The 12,274-nt window shown below is 42.9% G+C and overlaps 1 protein-coding gene across 1 annotated transcript; it reads left to right on the top strand.

Annotated features, from left to right (window-relative positions):
* The first annotated feature begins 736 nt into the window (after nt 1-736).
* Nucleotides 737-8,730, top strand: NPY (neuropeptide Y). The gene is made up of 4 exons (XM_042888668.1): nt 737-830; nt 953-1,140; nt 5,605-5,685; nt 8,532-8,730. Exons 2-4 carry the CDS (start codon nt 953-955, stop codon nt 8,554-8,556), a joined length of 294 nt encoding a protein of 97 aa, XP_042744602.1. The 5' UTR covers nt 737-830; the 3' UTR covers nt 8,557-8,730.
* Nucleotides 8,731-12,274: the final 3,544 nt, after the last annotated feature.

Raw genomic sequence — 12,274 nt, 5'->3', positions numbered from 1 at the left:
TCAAGGACTGGGCAAGTTTAAAGAGACCCCAAAATCAGGCACCTTGGACAGATGGGTCCGTCAGCTTCGTCCTGTGAGAAGCTGTCATGTGCCGTTCAGCAGGGGGCAACCACCGCGAGTCAGAGCAGGATCCCATGACACTGGTGGGCTGTTTGCTGTGGTGTGTTGTTCAGGCACAGAAACATAACAATAACAATAAGATTTAGGATGGTATATCAGAAGGCAGCCATGGGTACGCAGGGCCATCCCGGCAGTGAGTGCACAGTGACAGTTTCATTGCTGCCAGTTCCCTGGGCAGGTAACCCTCGAGGTGTATTTATTTAGTGGGGGCAACGACTGAGCCTGGGGCACTGATTTGGCATTTCTGGATGCCGCAAACCTCAAAACCTTCTTCCACGCTTCCTTGGCACTGGGTCGGGCAGCATCCCGCTAAGCAGATCCAGGCTGGGATCCCCCCGATGCCACAGGGGCGGGGTACGCTTCCTCCCGCCCCGGTTCCCCCTTCCCTGCCGCTCTCGGACAGCCACATCGGGGGACCCCCGGGGCCGGAGGGTACCCCGGAGCGGGATTTGCTCCCCTGCCGGTGCTCGTGATGCGGGGGACGGCGGCGGCGCCCGGCCCCGCCCGGTGCCCCTCCCGGGGCAGGGCGCAGGAGGAGGTTTGTCAGGGGGGGCCGGGGCTGACGAGGCGTGATCGCCCAAGGCCCCTCCTGCCTGCCGGGGAAGCCTTAAAACACCCCGGCGAGGCGCGGAGTCCCACACTCGGGAGCCCCGACCCACGGGCAAGAAGAGCCAAGCCTCGCCCAGAGCCGCTCCGCTGCAACCGCCGCCGTGAGTACCGCGACGGGGTGGGCGCGGGCACGGGGGTCGCGGGGCTGCGCGCCGGGGGTCGGCCGCGCTGCTCTGCCGTCGAGGCGGGCGCTGACGGCCGCTCTCCCCCGCTCGCCGTCCAGATGCAGGGCACCATGAGGCTGTGGGTGTCGGTGCTGACTTTCGCCCTGTCGCTGCTGGTCTGCCTGGGGACGCTGGCAGAAGCGTACCCCTCCAAACCGGACAGCCCCGGCGAGGACGCTCCCGCAGAGGACATGGCCAGATACTACTCGGCTCTGAGGCACTACATCAACCTCATCACCAGGCAGAGGTAGGCGGCGGGCCCGGCAGCGTCCCCCTCCCCGCTCGCTGGGCTGCCCTTCTCCTGGGGCGAGGCGGGAGGGAGGGGAGTGAGATGCCCCTCGCGGCTGGAGGTCTCACCTGAGTTCCTTCAGGAAAACCCGGTGGAGGTTAGGATGTGGTGCCCGCGCTCCTTGGGTGCGGAGGTGGATTTCCACCTGCCTCGACGCTGCATCCTCTCCTTCAGCCCTTTCTGGCACCTGGCACACACGGGCTGGTGGGCAGGAGTGTGGCCACGGGGCAGTGGGCATGGGGAGAGTCCCCCTCAAAATCGAGAGAAAATGTAACTAATCCTGGGGAGGATGAGGCAGGGCAGTAGGAGCTGTTTCACTCTTGTGTCGCTGCCACTGACTAGTGAAGGTTTCACTGGGAAAAAGTGCTCTGTGCTGAGAAGTTGTAGGAGTTGAAGCGCTTTGTCAGCTACTTAATAGAGCAGTGAATGCCCCAAACCCCAGTAGTCTGACAAAAACTCTCAAGACTATAAATGAGAACTTGAGCCCAAGCTAAAAGAGAAGAGTGTGACCTAAAGCTGCCTTGCCCCATGCTGGTGTTCAGAGGGTCACTGTGCTGCTTAAAGGGGTGCTGAAGGCTCAGGCTGAGAAAAGTTAACATTGTGCTATAAAATTATGTTCTTAACATCTGTCCAGTTCAGACTGATTAATAGAAGCATTCCCTGAGGTCCCTAAACTGTGCGTGACACAAGACCTTTGATATTTGTTTAATATCAAAACCAGATGAGAGATCTATAATAAGGCTTGCATTTGTCCCTGTAGAAGTCTGAAGAGTTAAATCAGAGGGGAGGTTATGGTGTAGCTGAGAGCTTTCCCAGCAAACCCATGACATTGTCTGTCTGTGTGCTAATACCATAACAGAGATGAGGAGGCTGATAACATTATGGTTCTTCAGTCCTGGACTTTTAAAGCAATATTCACAGCTGTTTGTGTGTGCAGTGTGTTTCTGTGCGTTGCTCTGTGCTCTTGTAACTTTTTGTCAGATGACTGCTAAAATAATCTGTTCCTGCTGCTGCCCCTTTCTCTTGCATGCACTGGGATCTCTAGGCTGGTTTCATGTCTCCACCTTTTTTTGATTCTGTTTCTGATTTAAAAGGTACAAGGCTGAACAACCCCCTCCTTTTATATTCATCCTCCAGTATAGAAATGTAGAAGCGTAGAATTATACTATGACTTAGGTCAGAGGGGACGTAAAAGATCTAGCTCCAACCTCCTGCCATGAGCAGGGCTGCCAACCACTAGATCAAGTGCTTCTTTAACTTTGCCTGGCTTTCTTTGCTTATGACTTGGCTGCAAGTACACAGCTCAAAGACTGAGACTGCTTTCACTTGTATTTAGGCTCTGAAATGAACAGAATAGTTATTGTTGGCAATAGACAAAACAATTCAGAATTTCAGTTTTCTCATTCAGGTTCCATCAATCCAGGATTGACCTGGATTTAAAAGAAAACCGACAGATAAAGTCACAACAACAACTTGATTTTAAAGCTGTCTAGAAAGCTTGGAAACAAACACTCCAACAACCAGAACTGTGCTCTTTCTGTTCTGTGGTGAATTAGCAGCAGAGAAATAAGGTGACAGAGCTCCTGCTTCAGCAGTGACAGTCACTTGCAAAATGAACTGCTGTCTTTAGAAGCATTCTGATGTAAACATGTGCATCACTTGGTCTGTTACAGCAGAGGTGCTCAGAGCTGTCTCTCGCTGCAGTGTTTGGCTCTGCCCTGGGTGCTTGTTCAGCCAGCCCTGCTGTGGGGAGGTGTCAGGGCCCAGGCTCACCCCATGTGAGCAGGCCGCTGGGGCTGGGCCAGGTCCACAGGCTGCTTGCTGCGGGACGGGCAGCAAGGATTGTGATCAGTGCTTTTTTGTCTCTTCAGTTTATCTGTCTACTCTTGTTTGACGTTTATGTGCTCATGGACAACCTTCTGGCTTAGCCTTCTGCTTCTGGCATTTGAGTGTCATTCTCTGTGAGTGACCAAGATCCACGGGATCTTCACCCCTGCTCCTGTGAAGCTTCTTCCAATCCCTCCTTCTCTTCTTGACTTTTGCCCTTGTCTCTCTCCTTTAGGGTTCCTCTCCTTCACATCCCATCTCATTTGGCTTTAGTCATAGCATACATAGCTTTGTACTCCTGTGAGGTGATCTGAGGGAAATAGATACCTGTTGCACTCCTGGCCTGCTTCAGACTCCTCATTTCAGATGAAATCCATTGTTTACAAGGTTTCAGATCTTCACTGATGATGAAGAGAACCTAAGATGACCAGCACAGCTGCAGACTCCTGCACTGCAGACGTCCACGTGTCTTTGCATTAATCCCACTGCTGTCCTCCAAAATGTCCCATGTCCTTGCATCATACCCCTGTGCTGCACTGTTTGAGAGCTTTCTTCAGAGCCCTGCTTTCTTTGAATCTTTTCTCCTGCTGCTTGGTGCTACATGCGCACACTGTAACCAACAGGCCCTCTTCCTTTCATGTTTTCCAAACACCAAAAAAAGGCATGGATGTCTGCGTTTGTGTTGTCTCAGAGCTGTGCATCAAAGATACAGAGCAAGCACGAAGCAGCTGAAAGAAGAGAGAACATCTGCACTGAGGCCTTGCTTTCACAACTGCTCATGACCTCTTTGCATTACGGCTGTACCATGGTTGTTTCCCAGCAGCAAAATTATGGGGTAGACTGGAAGCTTTGGCACCTGAAGTAGGAAGAACAGCTGCTCCTTAGTCACACCAGTTGGTGCATCCAAGGAACACCTGCTGTGCAGCTTTGCTGTTTCAGGACAAGGTGGGGCTGTCCTGTATAGGTAGCAGCTCTGGTCTTGCCATGCTGGAGGGACTCATATAATGTGTGTGTCTCCAAGAGTCTTCTTCACTGTTTGAGCAAATCTCTGATTACTGAAGGTTGCTACCTATTGCTCAGAGAAAACTTTACAAGAGGTTAGTGAGACTTTTTGCCCAAACGTGAGCTGCTGGAGCAAGCTGTTGGATTTGTTAAATAAATTTCTTAAAAAACAATGGCAAATTAGATTACCCCTCAGTTGAAGCCATGGTCATATCCTTATTAATTGGAGTAGGGAACAGGAAAGAAATCCCTTTATGGTGATAGAGTGTATGGCTTTTTATTCAGCATCACGCTTGATTGCATTACTGTAATAGCATTTAACCTTTCAGTCAGTATAGGTTGAGAAATTTGTTTTAAAAATCTGAATTTGATACTTTGTCTTTCTGGACCAAATATGATGGTCTAAAATGATTAAGGTGAGGCAGTAATACAAAGAGAAATAAAATGATAAAGTGAGAAATGTGTCCAGTTTTCAGGAAAATCAGACATCAATTGATAAAACTTGCCCTCCTCCCCAAAATTAATTAAGCCATTGGAGAACTATCTTGACAGCAAGGGATAAAATGTAAGTCTTTGATAGCACCTTTGACTTCTCTGGAGCTAGAATTTCACTCAAGTGATGTTCACAAAGCTATTATCTGTTAATGTACTTTGTGATTCAGACTAATTACATACACAAGTTACAATCTTAATTCCTTCCAACCTAAGGAGTGTTTGGTTACAGTTATCACTGGTAATCTAATGAGTTCTTATGGTGAGTAAGTGTCTCTCAAGCTGGCTGTTTGGTGTTGCTTCTGTTTTCTGAGAAAAAGAGAGGAAATTCTTTCCTAGAATGAGGAATTGCTGTAATTGAACTGTTGAACAAACTGTTGGTAATATATCCTTGATTTTAGAAAAAGAAACAACAGACAGCCATTGTGTAAGTATAAGACAGAAGTAGCAGACAATATTCAACCAAAGAACTCTGATTCTGATGGCTGTTCTCTCTTCCATAGCCACGCAGTTCAGGAGTGGTTATTGCCTTGGGGCAGCTTAGTTTTTATGACTGAATCTGGTACGTAGTGCACCTCCAAATGTACTAGCTAGCTTTTAAAAATCTCGGCCAGTTCTTCAGACACAATGGCACGCATGAATTTTGTGTACTGTTCATATAATAGATAAATTTGACTCTACATTCATGTGATTTCTAATGAAGGATACAACAGCATGTAAAAGAATGAGAAAAATTAATGAGATGATGGAACTGGGTTTGTGGGCAAGAATGACATGCTCAGAGGTCTTGTCATGCACTGCTTCCTCCTTCATGCTCAGATCAGTAAGGATCAAGGTCCTCGAATATTCAGGAACATCCATCAAATTGAGAAACATAGAATTGCTCAATATTATCAGGTAACAATTGACAAAAATATATATTAAAAGAAATACTGAAGAACATTTTCTAACATGAGTAGATCAATTTAATTAAAATACTTGCTGCAAAGTTGTTTTTATATCAGCTGTATTTAGGTTTTTTTCTGCCTCATAGTTCTCTGCTTAATCTTCATTATTAAATATCAAGATAAATAAAAATATACTTTTTTTCTTTTTTCTTAGGTACGGAAAGAGATCAAGCCCAGAGACGCTGATCTCAGACCTCTTGTTGAGGGAAAGCACAGAAAACATTCCTAGATCCCGGTATGTTTGAGGAAGTTTTATAGTGGCTTTATTTCTAACTTAGATTTAACAGTCCTATTTGTTATCATTAACCATGTTGCACAGGGAGAAAACACATGCCACCAACAGCTGGATAAACATATCCTTACACACATTTTCAACTTCTTTGTTAAGAACTAGAATCATTCTATCAATACAAGAAATGCTTTCCCAGGTACAATATAGTCCAAGCTCCTTGTTTCCTGATTTTCAGAGCAGGCAGAACCTGCTGGCTGAAGGAGGGGAAGCATTCTGTAAGTCTTGCCCTTTACTGGACTGTATTGCACAGAATCGTGCACTGATGCCGGATGATGATTCACTTACACACTGGATCCCCAAAGATGGCATATTTTTATTTATTTCCTACTCCACAAGTTGCCATTTTTCCCCTTTAAAGAAGTGTGACGAGTGATAAATGTGCAGATATGTTTATTTACAAATGCATAGCTATGAGTGTTCTTTAAAATACAGTATTTCACACTTGTTTTGTACCTAATGTTTCATAAAGTGGGGGGAAAAAAGGCCTTTGTATTTCCACTTGCACTTGGTTTGGAAGAGCAGTGGTGTTTTGAACAGCACTGGAATTTCAAATGTATAATGTATAATTAAGTAATGACACTGAAATTACAATGTAAGATACTGTAGTGGTGACCACAATTTATGCAGCTGTGAAAGTTTTCCCTTACTCTGCCTATGCTGAAAAAGTAAATACAGGGGGTTTTATTTTTATTTTCTTGTAAAAGAAAACATTCAGTCACAAAAAATCACGAATAAGCTCAGTTTAGGACTTTGCTGAAAGTATGAAGCTTGCTGCTAACACTGCTGCAGGAATAAATGTTTTGTGCAGCACCCATCTCACGAGTCTCCAAGCTCTGCACTTCCATCCATTGTGCAAAAGCTCAATTAAACTAGTTAATTAATTAACTGTAATAGTTTGTAGCACTGGACTTTGGGGATGGTGATGTCACCAAGAGGTGACCAAAACTTTGCTGTCAGTGGAGTGTCCATCAGCTTTGCGGATCCATGTGTAGGAAGAATGTTGACTTAAGGCTTGATGACTAACCACAGCTGTTGGGAAATGGTTCTATCTGCATATGCTTATGTAAAAAACTGCCTGGAGTACATTGAAATGCTTGAGACTATTTTGTGTTTTGTAATGAGGAGGCAGAATCCTCACATAATGGGAAATTTCCGCTGCCGTGAATTTGAGGCAACACAGAGGGTAGTACAAAGTCTAATACTCTCTGTAATTTTCCCCCCTTTACAACAAAATTTTATGGTTGTTATTGTTTCAATAATACTATTTATAACACGCCAGGGAGCTAAGACTCATGAGCGAAATAACAAACAAGTCTGCATTTAAGATCAGGAATTGATGAGAAACAGATTTTTATCTCATACCCCCCTGTAACAGCACTTTAAACTGAGAAAAAAAAACATGTTTGTCATTCATTGATGACAATTATGTGAGTACTGGGAACAATGATGTTTAGTGTCCTATGGATATGTTTTCTAGGATAAAACACAGTATGGATTCTTCACCCCATTCCAGCTTTTACCCCCATGTGAAGATATAATCATGTCTTCTTTCTATCCAGCCCTGAGTTTGATGACACATCAGGAGCTTACTCTCTCCAAGACATCAGTACCTTTCTCTGACTTAGTGGAAATTTTCCAGGGGGTTTGAGAACTCATAGTGAAACTAGGGGAGCCCCACAGGTTGGACACACGTTTGATGTACAGTGTGTCTGTATAAGCATTCCTCCTAGAGAAAACTAAGCTAAATGAATTGAAGGCAGGCTGGTATTATTCTAAACTTTAATGATATTCTAAAACATCGTATATCTTAGATGAAGCTGAACGCTGAGGTATTAAGAAACAGCTTAACTGTGTTCAGCATGTCTGGCTGAATTCAGCACTTCACTTTCACTGACTAAAATATCATATGTCAGAGCATCCAAAAAATGTTTAAAGATTTTCTTACAGAAATCAAGTAAAAGTTAGGAAGTTACAGAATTGAAAAAAGGAGGTGCTTTGACCTGAGTAAAAGTAAGTTCTTATAACAAAAAAGTGAGATGTTGTTTTTCTGATCTAGTGGATCCTGTGGAGTTATGACTCAGTAGCAGTATGCATTCTGCTTCTGTGAAACTCAAGTATTTCATGTGAAGGAGCTGTTGAGTTCCTTGTGTAGTCAACAGGAGAGGTGGATCTTTCTCATATGAGCCACTCCATCCTCAAATGTGCAGGCTTAACTACCCTCTCAGGGTGTTGGTGTCTCTCCAGTGACTGTAGAGCAGATTAGATGGTTTGGTAAGACTAGCCACCCAATATTTAGATGGCAGAAACGATGGCAAATCTATTTCCGTGTATCTCTCTCCATGTTCAGTGGTAACTTGTCGAATATCTTTCTGTGTAGCCAGGATAAGCAGGGAGATCAAATCCTGCTCTCAGAACTGCTTTCAACATGTATTTCAAATGTTTGATACTAAGCAGTGGAATACAATGATAACATATTGGATGGTTACTTCAGTTTTGTTTGAAGACGCTGAAAGCATGATGTGGCTTTGTTTGGCACCATTCTCTTTGGAAACTGTTTACTCCTGATTAAAAGCTAAAAAGCTCTCTTAAAATATTTCAATATAGTATACAAGACTTTTGATCATCCAAGGTTCATCTGTTTTGATGGGAGTCTTGTGCTGCAAATGTGGATATGTATTCCTTATTGGTGGTATTATTAAAATGAAAATTTTTGAGTAGTTGTAACTCTGAATTTCCCAGAAAGGACTTTAAAATGTGTTTAATAGGTTTCTATTCATAATATGTTTCAGGTTTGAAGACCCTTCGATGTGGTGATGGGATTTGCAGCACACCATCCAAATTTTTCCTAGTTTTCAATTCATACTTCACTCCTCTGAAGCAAATCATAGCATCATTCCCAGTGCATGCAGCCATTGTACCGAACTCTGTAGAGTTTTTCCTTCATCATATTTGTATATACTTTTATTTAAATAAATTATTTGTGCATTCCAAAATACAACATACTAAATGAAAACAAGCAATGTTGTCATTGGTATAGCAAAGAATTGTTTTAAACTATTAAAACTGAATTATAACCTCCCTACAGTCTAAAGTGGTATGGACAACAATAGTATCACAGTTAGTACAGTAATTGGTGTGCAAAGACACCATTTGTGGTGGCATCAAACTGCACTTAACTGCTTGATTTACCCCAAATTGTTTAAAATAATTTATTATGTGCCAAATAATTTAGGAAAATAATATCCTGAGCGATTTTTCATAGTCACCATACTGAAAACTTAGTATTGACACTGACAAATATTATTTCAAAAATGCTATTCGTTTTAATATAAGCAATGAAGTGCTGGCTTATTTCTTCTCACTTCTCAAAACTGGTTTGAAGCTTGGGTGTAAGCTTGAATTAGGAATTTTACATGAAACAGATGCAATATCTTTGTTTTGGCAATATGCAGAGCAGCAGAAAGCAAGATTTAAAGTAACTCATAAATCAGGGCAATTCTACAGCCATACTGCCTGAGTTGATTGGCACGCTGCTTCATCAAAGGAATACTCTTGTAAATCACATGCCTTTGGCTACCTGCACTCTGAGCACCACTCTCATGTGGAGTCTTTCACATTTTTGTTTCCACGAGAAAGTTCCTGGAGCAGGGACAAGGGGAGCTGTCTTTAGGTTTTCATTTTGATGAATTTCATCATTAATCCAGTGAGGAGTTACTTAGACACCTTTTTAGGAAACCCTCACTGTTTTTATTCAAGTAACATGATGTGATGGCAGCACATGATTTTAATTCACACAAACTCATCTTGCAGTGTGGTCGTATGCAACGTGACACAAATGTTGGTTCTTCATTCCTGCTTCAGGAACAAATTCTTATTTTCAGACACCTGGACTGGACATTGTATAATAAAGCACATAAAAAGTTCCAAATTGGAAAGGAGTCAGCATGAAGATTTAGTACATTTACATCTCATTCCTGCTGTATAAATGTTTTCATGTGGCTGTTACCTCCAGGAAGGATGCATCAGTGCAAATCAGTTCCAGATCCCTAGAAATGCTGCATTCGCTAAGTGTTACCAGGTTCCATGATTTTGCCCCCTATTTTGAGAACACTTTCTTCAGTACAGCATAAAATATTTTTCATTTTTATTAAACATCTACGTGGCACTTAAATAGATAAATTTTGCTTTCAGCCACAATGCTCTCATTTACAAGCTTGCTGATGGGTTTCACAGTTAAATTGTAAAGGGTAAGAACAGTCCCAAGCACTAAGGGGTATGGTTTAGTGATGGGACTCAGCAGATCAGGTTTAAGGTTGGACTTAATCCTGAAAGTCTTTTCCAACGTAGATGATTCTATGATTCAGTGATAAAATATCTAGGGGCAGTACGAAGCATTGCTATGAATGCAGTGACAGCGTTCAGAGGGACTCCAGAGTGGCCGCTGGAGTCTTACTGGTACTTAATGGAACTACAGGAGCCTATCAGCTGCAGGCCAGGGCCTACTGAGTGAGATTTCACCCTACAGTGCTGGTTTGAATAATTGTTAAAAAGAAAATTGAAGATTAGTGAAGTATCTGCTACGTATTATCTCTAATTCCTGGTAATTCCTAGTGACTATACATTTATATTAATGACTGTGCTAATGATAAAATCTGTAGATGATAAAACAAACTCATGTTGCTTAGCACTACCGTTGCAAACATGCCTTAGTGGAGAAGGAGAGAGTGAGATGAGAATTAGTGCATGCTAATTGGGTATTCTGAGCAGTTCCACTCAGTTACCTGGATTTTTGTTGAACTTAAAGAACACCCATCTGCGTAGAAAAGCTAGAAAACTCAAAAAAAGGAAAAAAAAAAAAAAAAAAGAAAAAAAAAGGCAGGCTTGTTATTAATGAACTGTAGAAGACAGAAGCAAGGCACAGCAGTCATGCATCTATCCACACAATACTACAATTTTCTCTCTAAAACTTTCCTGTCCTGGCAGACCTCACAGAGAAGGCCAATGTGCTTTGGACTTACTTTCCCCACGTGCTTCAAATACCATTTTTGACAAGCAGAGCCATTTTTATTGACTGAAAATACTGGATCAGCTCCCCAAATTGCAGAGTAGGCTTAGAAAAATGAGCTGTGAAACGAAGATAAATGCTGGATTTGTTTGGCTTGGTTTCTTGGTTTCTGTGTTTTGGCTTCGTGGTTAACTTTCTTCGTTTCCCTTTAACCATGTGAAAAAAGAGCCATGCTTCTAAAAGGCTGAAATTTATCTCAAACTCTTAGGAAGTGCCAGGAGAAAAACAGCAAAAGGGAGAGCCATCAAAGGTGATGGCTCACCTTTTGTTTATTTATTGAGGATTTGAAATCATGAGTAATGCACATAGATAGGTGTAAAACTTTTAAAAGGCAGTCCACCTTTGCCTTTGGCAATCTCTGTAATACACATCCCTGACTTATGCCCAATTTTATTTTAAGACATTCGGAGATCTAGATGATCCCATTAAACCATGCATCTTCTCTAGGAGAGGAAATTCTGTTTTCTCTTTCCATCCCTAGAATCAGAGAATCATTAAGGTTGGAAAGACCACTAAGATCATCTAGTCCAACTATCAGCCCATGCCTGTTACAGCTCTACACCATGTCCCTCAGTGTCACATCTGTGTAGTTCTCAAACAACTCCAAGGACGGTGACTCCACCACCTCCCCAGGCAGCCTGTTCTAATGTATCACCACTCATTCTGAGAATAATTTTTTCTTAGTATCCAACTTGAATTTCCTTTGGCACAATTTATGGCCACTACTTCTTGTCCTATTGCTAGTTCATCATAATGCTTTCAGCTCTGAGAGTCTTCTGTGCCACCTGTCAAGCCGAACTTCTCGCTTGTCATCCAGGAGGTGGAAACCCCATTCTGGGGGTAGGCAGGGGGGGCAGGGATTGTCCCTTCTCCCAGACTATCCCAAGCAGGGTTTAGGGAGCAAAAGACAACACCACCACAGGCTGCACCACCACGGGGAATCCCAGTGGTGCTGGTGATGTAAGGCTCGGGGAAGTGCAAAGAGGAAGCATTGCTTTGGCAGCTGAGGTAGGAGTGACCCTGATGGGTATCTTGACCTCAAATTAGACCTTGGACAAACATTTGGAAGCAAAATTCTAAAAAAGGACAGAATTTATTGTGATAGCATCTGTATTTGTCTTTTGATGTTTTCTTAGACAGCTTGTGGAAAGCCTAGGTCAGAAAATGGAGAAAAATGGAGAAACAACAGAATGCCACAGATGAGCAGCTGTGGCTTTGTAATGCCCATCCTGGGAACACACCTTGTTTACATTTCCAGAACAAACTGTTACAGGAAGTGGGTGCTCCATGCTCCGTTCTGAACAGGTGCTTTACAACCCATTCCCTTAACAAGAATATAACAACACTAAGTGAAAAACACACAACCAAAAACTCCCTACTAAAACTAATTATTTTTGGAAAGGCTTTTCAAGAGTTAAGGAAAAGATCTTTTGGAAGTATTTCCTAGAACATCTTTTCTTTCATTAA

Source organism: Lagopus leucura, unplaced genomic scaffold, assembly GCF_019238085.1.
Source record: "Lagopus leucura isolate 7727_CA_CO unplaced genomic scaffold, USGS_WTPT01 Super-Scaffold_100157, whole genome shotgun sequence".
In the NCBI taxonomy this organism is placed as follows: Eukaryota; Metazoa; Chordata; class Aves; order Galliformes; family Phasianidae; genus Lagopus; species Lagopus leucura.
This window is presented reverse-complemented; position numbering and strand designations above follow the sequence as displayed.

Bases quoted from the DNA above. Each gene is read 5' to 3' on its own strand.
- NPY (XM_042888668.1), top strand. From the start codon at position 953: ATGCAGGGCACCATGAGGCTGTGGGTGTCGGTGCTGACTTTCGCCCTG. The intron at 1,141-5,604 runs GTAGGCGGCGGG...CTTTTTTCTTAG, and splicing joins AACCTCATCACCAGGCAGAG to GTACGGAAAGAGATCAAGCC. The intron at 5,686-8,531 runs GTATGTTTGAGG...AATATGTTTCAG, and splicing joins GAAAACATTCCTAGATCCCG to GTTTGAAGACCCTTCGATGT.